The sequence below is a fragment of the Dendronephthya gigantea genome, unplaced genomic scaffold (assembly GCF_004324835.1).
Source record: "Dendronephthya gigantea isolate DGI-Jeju-01 unplaced genomic scaffold, DenGig_1.0 000001F, whole genome shotgun sequence".
NCBI classification, from domain to species: Eukaryota; Metazoa; Cnidaria; class Anthozoa; order Malacalcyonacea; family Nephtheidae; genus Dendronephthya; species Dendronephthya gigantea.
Genome location: NW_021163011.1, coordinates 591,570 through 606,097, shown reverse-complemented (window position 1 = coordinate 606,097; position 14,528 = coordinate 591,570). Strand labels below are relative to the sequence as shown.

The 14,528-nt window shown below is 35.8% G+C and overlaps 2 protein-coding genes across 2 annotated transcripts; one reads left to right on the top strand and one right to left on the bottom strand.

The window, feature by feature from the left end:
* Positions 1–2,352: 2,352 nt before the first annotated feature.
* Positions 2,353–4,235, top strand: LOC114526364 (ras-related protein Rab-9A-like). The gene is made up of 2 exons (XM_028547955.1): positions 2,353–2,636; positions 3,459–4,235. Exons 1-2 carry the CDS (start codon positions 2,477–2,479, stop codon positions 3,920–3,922), a joined length of 624 nt encoding a protein of 207 aa, XP_028403756.1. The 5' UTR covers positions 2,353–2,476; the 3' UTR covers positions 3,923–4,235.
* A 4,026-nt stretch (positions 4,236–8,261) lies between these two features.
* On the bottom strand, positions 8,262–12,823 carry LOC114530456 (ubiquitin-like protein 3). The gene is made up of 5 exons (XM_028552057.1): positions 12,539–12,823; positions 11,173–11,287; positions 9,399–9,485; positions 8,978–9,055; positions 8,262–8,296 (listed from the first exon to the last, which is right to left on the bottom strand). The coding sequence occupies exons 1-5, from the start codon at positions 12,590–12,592 to the stop codon at positions 8,262–8,264; spliced, it is 369 nt and encodes a 122-aa protein (XP_028407858.1). The 5' UTR covers positions 12,593–12,823.
* Between the last annotated feature and the right edge of the window lie 1,705 nt (positions 12,824–14,528).

Below are 14,528 nucleotides of genomic sequence, written 5' to 3'. Positions count from 1 at the left end.
GTACAAGGAAACTTGCTTTAGCGTAACAACAGCGTCGTAAAGCCCGCCGCATGCACACTGCGCTACTATAGCTGAGGTAAAGACCACGCGTGGCTTAACGCTCAGCAAGTCAATCTGGCGGATAGTTTTTCGTGAGGAATTCTTCTCGAGAGGCAGGTTTCTCACGTGTGCGGATGGGTTCAGGCTGAGCTAACTGCCTCGCGAGCCATTAGCTCAGGCTGCTCAGAGCTATCATGCAGCTGAGTAATCAAATACACGCGCAAAAACACATGTTGTCGCAACATTGTTACTGTAACAGTAGTGACACCTAACACTTAATGCACCTATTGTTAACGACAATGTTCACAATATTATTCATTTGAAAAAAAAGCCCAGAGAGCCTCTATGGAGTAGACACACTTAGTTTAAACAGCCGTTGTTTTTCTTCAACATGTGATAAATGGACTTGCGATGCCAACACTTCCCTTGCGATAGTAACTTCTAGTAATATAATTTTCCTTTCTATACACTTTATTTATTGCTTCTGTGGACATTATATGTATACATTCCACAGTACCCTTTTTGCAGCAGATTGGGATCTATAGTGCTAGCGAAATGCAATCTAAGATGACATCTGCTGAGAGGATTCTTGCTTATACAGAAATTGACCCAGAGAAAAGACATGGAATAAGCGACCAAGCCCCTTAAGACTGGCCAGAATTCAGTATATAGAATAGATTTTGAAAATGTTTCATTGCGATATTATGAAAATAGGCCCAAATTAAAGTCTTAAAAGAAAGTATCATTTAAAATTATTGCGTCAGAAAAGATTGGTGTGGTAGGAAGGACTGGAGCTGGTAAATCTTCTATAGTCAACGCCCTCGTGAGAATTGCAGAAACTGAGGGAAGAATTATCATAGATAATACGGATATTGCGTATATGAATCTTCAATCAACCCGTCAACATATTTCTATCATTTCACAGTCTCCTGTGCTTTTTAACGGTTCCATTAGAGAGGACCTGGATCCAACAAGTATATTCGACGACTCCGAAATTTGGCATGTTTTTAATCAGATGCAATTGGACTATGTTTGTTGGCCGTTTACCAAATTTGGTGGCTCAAATTTTAGCATCGGTCAACGACAGCTGCTCCATCTCGCAAGAGTTTTGTTGAAACAAAACAAAATAATCATTTTTGATGAAGCTGTGGGAAAGGTAGACAAAGAAACTGCAGAACAAATTCAGAGTGTTATTTTTGAAGTGTTCAAAGATTGTACAATAATAATGGTATCACATCGTGCGGATGCAATTCGAAAGTGTGACAGAATTATGGTGTTGGACCAAGGTTCCATTGTCGAGTTTGATAAGCAAGATGTTCTGCTTGACAAGATTCGGATACCTCGCGGAACTTTTAAAGGCAGGAAATCAGGGTGAAATCTTGTAAGTGTGGAACAAAGTTCGGCCCAAAAAAATAAAGCAGAAAAATGTAACTTAGCGTGCTTGACTTGCTAGACACTTTTGTAGTCAAAGACCGATCACTTAAATTTATGGAACGCTTTTAAACTGTTATCAGAAGCTTTACAAGCAAGATTTTCACTGTTTCAATATCTTGTTGTAACCATCGAATTTAGACCGACTTGCTGAAGATCTTATCGTTACTTTCTCATTTTGAAACTTTTTGTTGTATAGGGAATAGGGCTGCTTTCCACTGTCGCGTTTTTTGTACATACGTATACGCGGTAAAATTTAAAAGCATTTAAATGATACCTATGGAATCAACGATTGAACAGATGCTTGGGTTGTATTCTGTTGATGATTATCATGATTTGGTGGATTTTCTCGCATAAAATTAATTATAAAACAACTTGGCAGTGAAACAACGCGGCAGTGAAAAGCAGCCTATCGTTGCTGTATTTTAATACCTGCCCAATAATACGACAGAGACGATAAGCAGTTACAAAATAAACAAGGAAATAGTAAATCAACGCAGTTTATTCTCTTAAAAAGCAGAAGTAAACTTTGTAGAGTCAACCAAGAGGGCGCCGAATGACTGATTATGACGTCATACGTAATTCAAGAACGGCCAAGAATGGGTTACATTTTGAGACGCTTTTGGCTCGCTATACTCGAATAAGATGTGAGAGAAGAGAGTTTATGTTCAGAAATATGCGAAACATGCGGAATTTGAGCAATTTAAAAACAGGTAGACTACCATTGTTATAAGCAGAACCGATGAGGGGACGGTAACCCCCCTTAAACGACACAAGTTTACTTTTGACATGATCGAAATAAAGTATTTGCGAAAGCTTCACTGCTGACCGCTTATGTCACCTGACTGAGGTCGACTCAGTGAAGCTAAACAGGAAATGTCAAGAATTAAAAATCACATGATGTTTTATATACATTGACATTGTATTGCAAAAGATTCCAAATCAAATACTTCTTGATGAAAATAGGTTAAAATGACATAAACTTTGGCGCATTAATTCTGGCGTCATGACAAGTAAGCCGTCTCTTTTAAAAGTCGTACTGTTAGGTGATGGAGGAGTCGGGAAATCGTCGCTTATGAATCGATTTGTCAGTGATAAGTTCGACAGTCAGTCCTTCCATACCATCGGTGTGGAATTTCTCAACAAAGACGTTTCAGTTGAAGGAGGTAAGCTACTAAGTTTGCCTATATATGAAATAATGTTGGCTAAGCTGAACGCATTGCTTGTTTGCGTTTTAAAAACGAAAAATTGAAGTAAATTTGAAAATTCTACTCCGGAACGTCACTATTTCAAATATAATTTTTAAATTGCACCTGATCTACACCATCAATCCGAAAATCCCTCATCCCTTCCTGTTTCTTTGTGATGTTTATATAGCTCTGTTTACACTGCCCTAAAATTTGGTATTAGCGCTTGTACTAATTTTTCGTTTGCTACGCCTGAAGTTATGTTTGGGTATTCCAAGGAATAAAAATATCTATATCTGTGCTATTACTGCTATATCAAATGTTTATATGGTATGGATAGGACAAATTCAGTTTGGCAATAATTTCTTTGGATTAGGTCAATACTGTAGGTGAATGGAATCCATAGTTAATGGATGTTAATTTCACTCATGACTTAAAGGATATATATTTATTCAGTTTTACTTCCTGTACCATCAATTATATCTTAATTAGTATTTCCTATGAATTATGTGTGATAAACAGGTACTGCAAAACCCATGGCACTCACTAGATATATCCAACCTCGAACATGTTTCGAATACTGAATTAATGCATGGGAACCCTCTTTAGTTGGTACCCTTAAAATTCATTATTGTGAACAATGACCGCCCCACTGACATCAATTGCAAATTGGCTTTGGAAACCATTTTATTCTAAATACTCTGTTGTGCCAACAACACTGCAACATTACATGTATCAGCTGTCTATGACAAAGAAGTCTATGCATAATGCTAGATTGATTTTCTTTGGAATATTTTATAGGGACTTTCACACTTCAAATTTGGGATACAGCTGGACAAGAAAGATTTAAAAGCTTGAGAACACCATTTTATAGAGGATCAGATATTTGTTTACTTGTTTTTGCTGTGAATGATAAGCAGAGTCTTGAGAATCTTGCACAGTGGAAAAAGGAATTCCTTTATTATGCTGATGTAAAGGACCCTGAAAACTTTCCTTTCCTTGTCCTTGGTAACAAGGTTGACATGGAAGAAGAGAGGATGGTGAATGAGGATGATGCCAAGTCATGGTGTCAAATTAATGGTGAACTACCATACTTTGAAACAAGTGCCAAAGACAACACCAATGTGGATTTATCTTTCAGTTCTTCTGTGAAAAGACATTTAGAGCTGGAGCAAAAGTTAGACAGACAGATGAAGAACCTTGCCCCTGGAGGGGTTAATCTTTCCAATCATGAGAAAAACAAGAAAGCTTCATCCTGCTGTTAATGTTAGTGGAATTCGTACAAATGTAATGATGAATGGCAATATTAGTAATGATGCAGTAGCAATGTATACACTTGGTAAACCATACCAGTGCATTCATATAATTCACATGTCAGTATAAGTGTGACCCGTAAAGGAATTCTCCATATTTGCTGACTGACAAAACCATGGGACATCTGTCAATATTTCATAATATATAGGAAACAGATTTTGTAGAAAATATTAATAATTTGAAATCTAAACAAATGCAACATAATATGCAAGAATATTATGAGTGGTTTTAAATGAAATAAATTGGAATTCCTGAAAAATTGCCTATAATGCTTGCCTGTAAAATCCTAGGCATACAATAAAAATAATATCAGTACCCTACCTAGTATCTAGGTGCTTTATACCCCCATTTTAACTACAGCAGAATGTGGTATACTGGACCTTTGTAGGGTGGGATATACTGGTATATGGTATCTTTCATCTTTATAAGGTTGAATATACTGTAATATGTTCCAGTATAACCAGAGAGCAGCATAGCAGCATCTTCAAACAACTTAGCAAATTTGGTTAACTCTCCTGACAAAGGCCCTTAGGTCGAAACATAGAGAAGTGTTTTGTCTATTTTAGGCAGTTGTTATACCACATTTGATGATATACTGTAATATGGTATACAGGGTGTCCCAAAAAAACGAAAACTATTGAAATCACCCATAACAATGCCATTGTTAGAGTTTGAATGCCTAAGCACTCTGTTGCGCCCACAAATGTATAAATCGGGGTTGCCATAAGCATTTTTATGCATGCATATGATGCAGTCAAATTTGCTTGTTCGCAAAAATGACGATATTTATTAACAATATTTACAATTTACAAATATGGATAACAATATTTAAATGTGCATCTCAAGCACCATGACCTTCGACATGTCCCCTTTCTCTAGCAACACAAAGCATTTAGCATTTTATAAGTTGCATTAAATCCCCACGGGCTGAAATTCGTGAACACGGCATTCAAATTTCAACAATGAGTGATTTCAATAGTTTTCGTTTTTTTTGGGACACCCTGTATTCGAACCTTGGTTTGGTTGAATATACTGAAATTGGTTCAAAATACCATATCCGTCAGCCGAAATGTTGGCTCTGCCCTTGTGCCAAACATGGTATCTACAATTAGCAATATAATTTTACAGGAAAATCTCCGTTTGACATAATATTTTATTTTTCCTTTGCGGTTTTGCCACTAAGAAGCAACACAAAGAAACACAAAGATAGTTTAGCACTGGTGATATGTTATTTCCTGGATTTGTAAAAATTTTGGCTTTAGCGTTTAGACCATCTTATCACAGAAAATATTAATACTGACACTGCATTATGGAGGGTTTTTTCACACGTTTGAATCGCCTGTTTTATATGAGTCAAATGACTGAAATGAGTTTGAGTCTATTAGTTTTGAGTTAGGGTCTAAATTTTAATTGGTCAATCAACTGGGAGTTACATGGGAATTTTCCAAAATATGTGATCATTTTAAAAAATTGCTTTTTCGGGACGCCGTATTAAAACAAAGATTTCGTGCGGAAATAGAAGTGGTACAAAAAATATTAAGCAATTCATTTGCTTACATTTTTCTGTTGATATACGGAGTTCATCAAATATTTTGGTCAACTTTCCAGACAAAAATGCGTGGCCACACAATTTCACAAGAGTTTCAGTCTTAACAATAGAGACAACTCAAAACGCATCTCAAATTTCTAAAGTTATTCACTTATCACTACAAATGTATGTATAAATGCATGATTTTTTATTTCCTTCATGAACGTCTGTTCACGGCTTTTTAACAGTACGAAAGTTGTCACTTCCGAAATAGAAGCAGTTTTACACCTATGTGCTCATTAAAAACAACACAAAAAATATTTAATAACTCGGACCCGAATAATACTTTTGAAGATCCTTTATTCGCCTCATATATAGGCACTCTTATTCCTATATTGACAGGTAAAATACTTGTCATTCTTACCAGGTTAATGAGATCGGAGCAGAGACCAAGACCAAAAGACCAAAGTAAATTTGAATTGTTTTTAGGCGAACGTATAGTGTTCTTCATCGTTGACCCGCGGTGCTCGCTCTGCCGTTTCAACATTTAAGTGTAAAAATATAGCTCACAAATACAATGATGGCCATCCACAGCAGTTTAGCAAATCCAAAAGCAACTACTCCATTTGAACTTTCTTCAACAGAAATAACCACTCGGATTACCTTTACTTTAGCAATATTTTGTGAACAAAACACTGAGTCTTCTGTAACACGGATGGCATAATGGCATGTTCGACGACTTCGACAACAGAAATTTGCGGGGGTTGCTGGTTGTGTCTATTTTTGCCGCTCATTGGCATTGCTGAGTTACACAAAAGCAAAGTTTCATCGATAAAAATTCAAGGCAATCTTAGAAATCAACAAAAATATTTGATCTTAAATCTCAATAGCCTGGTTTTTAACTCGCAACAGTAAAATGCAATTGCAAAATACACACAGAGTCACATGAAAGTAGCACTGTCCGATTTTATAAACGCCCTGTTAACTGTCCCGTAAGGGAAGGCTACCATACCAGTTTCATAAAGCCTTTTTAAAGGGTAGAAAGTAACACTGATAGCGGGAACGGACGCAATGGTTTAACTAGATGCATGTATTTTCTAGATTTTCGCATAATGATGGTTTTTTATTCGGTTTGTTGAATTACTTTTCCACAAAAACAAGGATGACCCTCTCAATAAACCTTATCCAGTCTACGTTTTCGAATCTATTAGACTTGCTCTGAAAATGCTAGGAAATGTTAATCGCGCTTTTCACATTTCAGCACGAAGTATAAAAATGGCAGTTCACCACTCAAGAAAATACCCATTACCAACCCTACTTATAATAAACGATAAATAAAAGCAAGAATTACAAATACAAGGCAAGGTAACTAATCGATCTGCTTTAAATTGAATTGGCTTTAGTGTTTATCCTGAATATCAGTCCTGTTACAATGGTATTCTATAATTGGTTAAACACCACAGCGTTCAATCAAACAAAATTTTCAACTTGAAAGTAACGCAGGAACCGATATTGTGGAATTGATTCCTAGAATTCTTACTGGAGAAATAGAGTACGTTGCCGAGATGGCATATGTTGCAATGTTAAGGTGGCTCGTTATACAGCAAACTTCACCCTGTATAAGAACATTACTAAATGATTTCTATACGGTCAGTATATTCTTATTATTCATTCAATTACAAACAAATTTCACCGAGTATTTCCACTTGCGTTAGAGTCAATAAATCTTTAACATTATATTGTCCGGCGATACATTTTCAAATCTCGCATGCTGTATTTCGCCGCAGTCCGCAAAAAAATTCATTAAAATCAAAAAACTTTGCAATGGCAAAAGACTTCACAGCTAGTGCAAGTAAAACACACGATAGCAACGACCTATGTTTTACTACACAGAGCACGACAAAGTCTGATGTATTGCCATTATTGAACATTTCAAAGTTTTATAACTTGGACTTTTGAAAACTGTAAAGAGCCACCTTTGACACGCAAGCTTGTGATTTTGTAAACCATGCAGGCGAGATATTAATCTTTTAAGCGAGTTAGGACGCTCGTATACAACGACGTTTCACATACGATCACAAAGTATAGCGCTATTCCATCGTGCAAAATAACAGAAGAAGCGAATAGTGTCCAACAGTAGTGTATCCACCACAAAAGCAGTTTTTTTTGCCGCGCGAAGAACTTACGTACTAATCCGCATAGACTCTGACACCCGAGGTTCTCGTTATAAATGGCAGCCGGATTTATCGTACAAAACCTTTGTTGTGGCTACCAAATACTTAATCTAAATTAATCGCTTTGTTGCAGCTAATTCTCCATCAACAGGGTGTTCCGAGAAATTATGCATTAAAATGACAATTACCGAAGTATTGTAACTGTATGCACTTTTGGTTTGCTTCGCTTATTTGTTATCTTATATTGTTCAAAACATATGATATTTTGGACGAACAGGAATATCATGCAAGTTCATTCGATTATTCAGAATAATAATCTCATTATTTCAATGAAAATTTAAATTAATATATCATTTTATCAGGTTTCATTTTTTTGGGACACCCTGCATATGAATATTCGCACAGCTGCATGTACACTACTGTACAGTACCTTAATGTCACTTTATTAAGCGCACCTGCATGCTGTGTTCAGTTTAACACGCGAAAAGGTTGCTGTGCAAAAAAATTTGTACATAATTTTACAGGTTAAAAGTAAACATTTGATATTCGATTCACGCCATTTTGTTCGGCTCTCTGCGAATGGGTATACTACAAAATATTACAGTTATCTCTCTTGCTTTGACCTTAATAAAACAAAGGACTTTGTTTTTTTATCTATTTATTTAAAAACTTCATGTACATGAAAAACAATGACATAGGCAGGTAACAACAGGGCTATAACACCCTAGCGAACGCCACCCACCGCCCACCTTGTCCTTGGTGGTTTGCTCTTAAAAATTTCCACCGAATTTATATCGAACATAACAGTGTAAGTTACTATACCCTAAAAAGTGAATTAGGCCCGTTTCGGATGTGACATGAAAAGTTTGACATCGAAGGCCCCAGTTAAACGATATTGGATTAGTTTTCGTACCGGATTATCTACGTTGATTCGATATATATATATATACGGTATCGGCTTTGTCTTGCTTACATGATAACGGTATTGATTCAAAATACAAACAAAATGGTGGACAACGAAGGGCGAGCAAAAAAAGTACAAAAAATCGGTAACCTTTGCAAGCGCTTGATGTCTATTTATTTTTCCCGCCAAACATACTACATATACATACGGGATTAGAGCGATTACGCGGAGACAGAAATGTACTGGATCATTTTTATTCCACGTAGCGTACCGGATTACTTGTAACTGCAACGCATATCTGATATGAAAAGTAATCCGGTACGCTACTAATTCGGTATCGTATACCTATAGTATTCCAGGCAAAACCCGTTTTGTGCTGTATGTAGCTAGTTCTACCTACCTTGTGAAGGAGGCTCGGGTAAATTTTCTCTGGCCACTAAATGCATCACACTACGCTTCCCTAACGGAAGATTTAAAGCTGAAAAAGAGAAAATGTTGAGAGAAGTTAATTTATATACAAAAAACACGATGTTTGCTCACGCGCTCAAAATAAAGGACGGTGAAAAATGAAACAGAAAAAAAATTGGGAACGCAGACGTCTAGAACTGTTGTGGTTGAGCTGGACAGTTACAATCATGCTTTTTAGCAATGGTCTAAAAAGTTAAGTAGCACCACTGATTACATGCAGCTAAAGACAGGCTACATATCTTGACATAAATATTCTTATTTTCAACTGATTTTCAACTGAAAATAGGACTGCTCTGAATTTAGTTGTACTTGGAGAAAGGATACCACATGTAAACATAAATCAATGCAGATACCTCCTATAGATACACTTCCATGAAGAAATCTTCCCTGATGAATTAATTTTAGTACATTGGCTGAAGTTACTGTAGCCTCCTTCCATTCTAAATAGAAAATACACAATGCATATCGTTATATGCATATGTATATGGGGATTTGGTCTGATAATAACAACTTATTTTAATACAGAATTTCAAATAAAATATTTTAGTATTCAAAAGTTTATGCTCTGATACAACATTTACGAGCTAAATACTATATAGCCTTGTTCATTTATGCAAATTAAATATAGGTGTGCCGATAAGTTTTGGCCGTCTGTTGTTTTATGAATGAAGGCCCGGGTTGTGGCTTACAAAATCGACTTATCCCTATGCAGAATTAGAAATGACGAGTGTGAAATGTCTGGATATATGCGAAAATGCCAATAGCATTGCAATCCTACAAGTATAACGTACGTGGATTCATTCATATATAAATCCACGAGTCTGAATTGCGTCATGACGTCATCCATGCAAAATTTCAAGATCTCACAATGGGACGTGATATATAACTGGAGCACCAAGAAAGACCACCCCAAGAAAGACCACCCCAAGAAAAGACCGAGCAGTCGAGCACTCATGCGTGCCAGCGAGAGCGATAGATTTAAAACAGCTCCCCAGCACAGACGAAACCTAATAGCAGAAGGCACACTCGTGTCTGTATCAACAATAAAGAGACGTCTGAAAGAAGGTAACATGAATGGACGAATAGCAAGAAAGAAACCATTGATAAGTGAAGTCAATGCGCTGGCCCGTCTAAAATACGCTTCAGCGAAGAGGCATACTAAGTACTGATTTAGCCTGAAAAAGGTTGTTGTGTGATGTGCCATTGATAATTGTGCAACTGTGCATAAATGAACAAGGCTGTATAGTATGTAGCTCGTAAATGTTGTATTAGAGCATAAACTTTTGAATACTAAAATATTTTATTTGAAATTCTGTTGTATTATCAGACGAAATCCTCACTAGACAAAAAAATAATCAAAAAACTACATGTCCAATAACTTTTGAGCGCACCTGTATATACAGTATATATATACCAAATATGCACTAAGAGTGTGCGATATACCGAAGTATACATACATACATACATACATACAAACATAATACTATTTAAACACGCTAGCCTCATCAGCATTGCTGTTTTACATGAGGGGCGTATTTACATTAAAAATATACAAACAAGAGATTACATAGAAAATACAGAACAGAATATACAACAAGCAGGCAATAGACAAAGATATGAGAATGAGGATAGGTCAGCTTCATCTCAAAATAAATTTTATTACCCGCTTAAATGATTGAATAGAATCCACAGTTTTTGCTTCAAAAGGTAGACTATTCCAATGCGAAACTCCATTGTATTTGAAAGTTTTTTTCAGAAATTTTCTTAGGTTTTGGTAATATTAAATCTGTTTCACAATTTTGAAGATCATAGGGGGAATCACCCTCATTGCATTGCCGAAATAAAGGTTTTAAATTTGGAACAAATTCAGCACATCATCAGATCGAATATCAAAAGTAGACCCTGTTATAACTCAAACCTTGTTCATCAGAAGAGATGTTAGATAATGGCAGGTGTGATTGATTGTGATATATATATATATATATATATATATATATATATATATATATATATATATATATATATACTATTAATAATTGATTGTGATATATATATATATATATATATATATACTATTAATATTATAATAATATATATTATTATACTTGTAAGTACTAATACTTTTACCTTCTGGCCAGTGATCAAAGACATACTGACAAATGTAAGCAGCTGTATCATCAGGAGTAAAAAAAAAGTCTAGTCTTTTGACTGGTAATGTGACCCAAATCAATTGTAAACAAATCTAAAAGATGAAATTATTTCAATGAATATTTACCATGTAACAATGTTTGTGCCTATCAATGAATTAGCAATGATATATAGATTATATTGGAAATGTATGTAACCTGGGGCAAGGACATTTGCTGGATATTCAGGATACTTTTTTAAAACAAATAGATGGCACCAAAATCCAATTATATCCACGTATATGTATATACTATATTTTATATTCCCTTACTACAAAACCTTTTGTAGTAGGCTAAAAAGACCAGATACTCTGGAAAAGCAGAACGGGTGTTATGGCCAAAAAAACCATCCTGGATGGCTAAAAAACATTTTCACCTGACTGTAGACTAAGCCGGATAAAAATGAGTCTAATTCAAAGAAAATTACCCATTTATCTCTGTTTGCCTTGTAATTAATTATGTTCATGCACTACCATAGAATTCCCATTGCTTTCAAGGCACAGCCAATCTTGGTTGGAATTGGCTATGAATTGGCCATTGGGAGGTAATAAATCAAGCATCAAAAACAGAATACAGTTGACATTGCTAGGAAAAGTGTGTGTAATTTAAAAAAAGTTTCCAGAAAAATTTCCAGAAAAATTCTACCATATAGTATATATATACTGAAATATGTGTAGCACATTTTTGAATTTTATTTTTGTATGCAAATGAAGAAGATGCCATAGTCAAATATTCGATGCACAATTAACGATATTGAGATAAAATATACTAGCTAGTTGCGACAATAATATTTGAAAGAGTTCCTTTTTTAAACCCTGAACAACTTTGAAGTGCTTTCTCTATTCTCACTCCATTGATGTGATTAAGTATATTGACAAGTAAAAGCTGTTTTTATTGAAAAAAATTGTACATTAAATTGCGGTAAGAGTATCTTTGGAATATGATGTCCCAATTTCACCGCACAGTGTACAAGCTGTTAGCTGTCATACACTTCACCAGGGTTTTTTCGTTCAAGGGAAAACGCTGTGTTTCAAGTGAGAGGAGTTTATATCTGAACGAAACAGTCACCAAAACCTAAGCCAGTATGATAATGAGGGTCACAATTTAAAGCCTGTTAAAACACAAACAATTCAGATCTCCAGGAAACGGGAATATATAACGTGCCATGTCGCACATAAAATTACAAATCCAGAAATTAAAATAAAGTTTATTACTGCATTAACAAAAGACGTTCGTACGACACTATAATTTCGTTTAAACAGTTAATACAGCACATACTGACATAGGCAACATTTTATTGGGCAAACCTTATCTGATGGCAGACCAGAACCCTTTTTGCGTTGTGTGACAACATCCGACATATCCACGAAGATCTCTCAAGCCAGGGAGACCACAAAAATGCCGAATGTTTCAATTGTTCCCGACGGTTCTGTTGCCCGTGAAAACGGGAAGAACCTCAAAGCAATACGTTTGTTCTCGTCTAGTATTAAAAATTCTTAAAATTACACAGGAACATAGTAAAAATCCACGATAAAAATCCAACCATTATTCCTCTTTTATGTACATTGTTGGCTTGAGAGATTAGTTGCCAACTGTTGAGCGCGACTAGCATTATGGGGAATAGGAATGTTTTCCCGGGGATTGTTCACAGGGCATTTGAAGTATTGGTTATTTTCTCCGCTCGGGGTTTGTTCTGGAACATGCAATATAGAGGAAGTGTGGTGCAAAGTGCAAACATATTGGCGACTGTGATCAACGTAAAGTGAAATGAAGATTGTCTTACCGCGTGATATAATATTAGAGAACATACTGTCGTAGCCTGCTTTCCCCCTAGCCATAATTCCAGGGGTGGGTTGTTCAAAAGAGAGTTAGCTTAACCCTGGGTTAACTAAAATTTTTACATCACATGTTTTCTCATAAATATTTTGTGGATAAATAGAAGTCTTATTTGCAAAGTATTGAAACAAACAGCAGTGCGCTGCAGAACCATATAAACCAAAACAGCTGAGCAAAATTTAACCCGAGGCTAACGCTAACCTAACCTAGCTTTGAACAACCCGCCCCAGGCTGTTGGCAGGCTAATACTGCCTAACTAAGGAGGATTATCCTCCGGACCGTATCCTGAAGAGTTTATTTTATGCATATGTTTTCAACCAAAACTAATTGTCGTAAGCACAAAAAAAATAAAGCACTAAAAATTTAAGGCCTTTGTATCCTAATTTGAAAAGGTCTATTGCATGAGACGAAGCAGAATGATTTATTCCATATTAATTTTTGTACTTCATATACCCGGCTATTTCCTTTTTGGACCAGGAACTGGTCCCTAACCGCTGCTAGTCTTGTTGTTGTTGTTAGGGGGCGACGCTCTTTAAAAAAACCCTAAGGCTCTTTCATTACTTGTTTGATCGGAATGAAACTTGGCACAATTATTCTAAGCAATATTCCGCATCGATTGACGGAGTTCGAATTTTTACTTTTGACCTTTGAAGCAAGTTACAAGCAATTCTTGATATATTTGCAGCAAATAATATATACATATCATTAATATTCAGCCTATATACAGAGTGTATCAAAAAAAACGCAACCACTTAATATTCATGAATATCCTCTTTGTTCTACAACACAAAAGACGTTTGGCCCCTGGAATGCGAGAAAGCTTGTAATCATATTCTAGCGGCACTGCGGCACAATCGTCGGTAAACAAAGTCGGGTGCGTAAACCAACGAGCTGAATTGAAAGTACTTAACGAGCAAAATTTTATTTACAATTTATTTTACAAGGTCGACAGTTAGCATTCAAGTTATCATGCACGACAATAAGAACTCGTTGTTCGGTTGTTAGCTGCAACATTATTAGTTTAGCTGATTCGACTATTAGCAGTTGAACTGTACGATTAGAAGCCATTTTAAAATCCCAGGGGCATAAAATCTATTGAGCTTATGAACAATATGAATTTTAGAATATTAAGTGGTTGCGTTTTTTTTGAGACACCCTGTATAAGTAAACGGAAACGATTAGAAATACATTGTCCTCTCCATTGTTATAAATACAATGCAGTTCAGAAATTAAACTCGGTTACGCAGTTCCTGGTCCCTATAGTACGATCGTACTTGTTCATATCTAATATGAATCTGAATGTGAAATTGAATATGACATCCTTGAGCCGACGGTTACTATAGTAACTATACAGCTTTTTCGAGTGGGTGGGTGAAGAACTATATATTTCAGTGATTGTTCACATGCGACAGACGCGCATAATTTTAGTTTTAAGCCATGCAAGGTATCAAGCCAGAAAAC

Coding starts and splice junctions, on each gene's coding strand:
- LOC114526364 (XM_028547955.1), top strand. CDS start 2,477: ATGACAAGTAAGCCGTCTCTTTTAAAAGTCGTACTGTTAGGTGATGGA. Junction 2,637..3,458: donor AGACGTTTCAGTTGAAGGAG/GTAAGCTACTAA, acceptor AATATTTTATAG/GGACTTTCACACTTCAAATT.
- LOC114530456 (XM_028552057.1), bottom strand. CDS start 12,592: ATGTCGGATGTTGTCACACAACGCAAAAAGGGTTCTGGTCTGCCATCA. Junction 9,056..9,398: donor TGGAAGTGTATCTATAGGAG/GTATCTGCATTG, acceptor TCTCTTTTTCAG/CTTTAAATCTTCCGTTAGGG. Junction 8,297..8,977: donor ACCCGAGCCTCCTTCACAAG/GTAGGTAGAACT, acceptor TGTTTTATTAAG/GTCAAAGCAAGAGAGATAAC.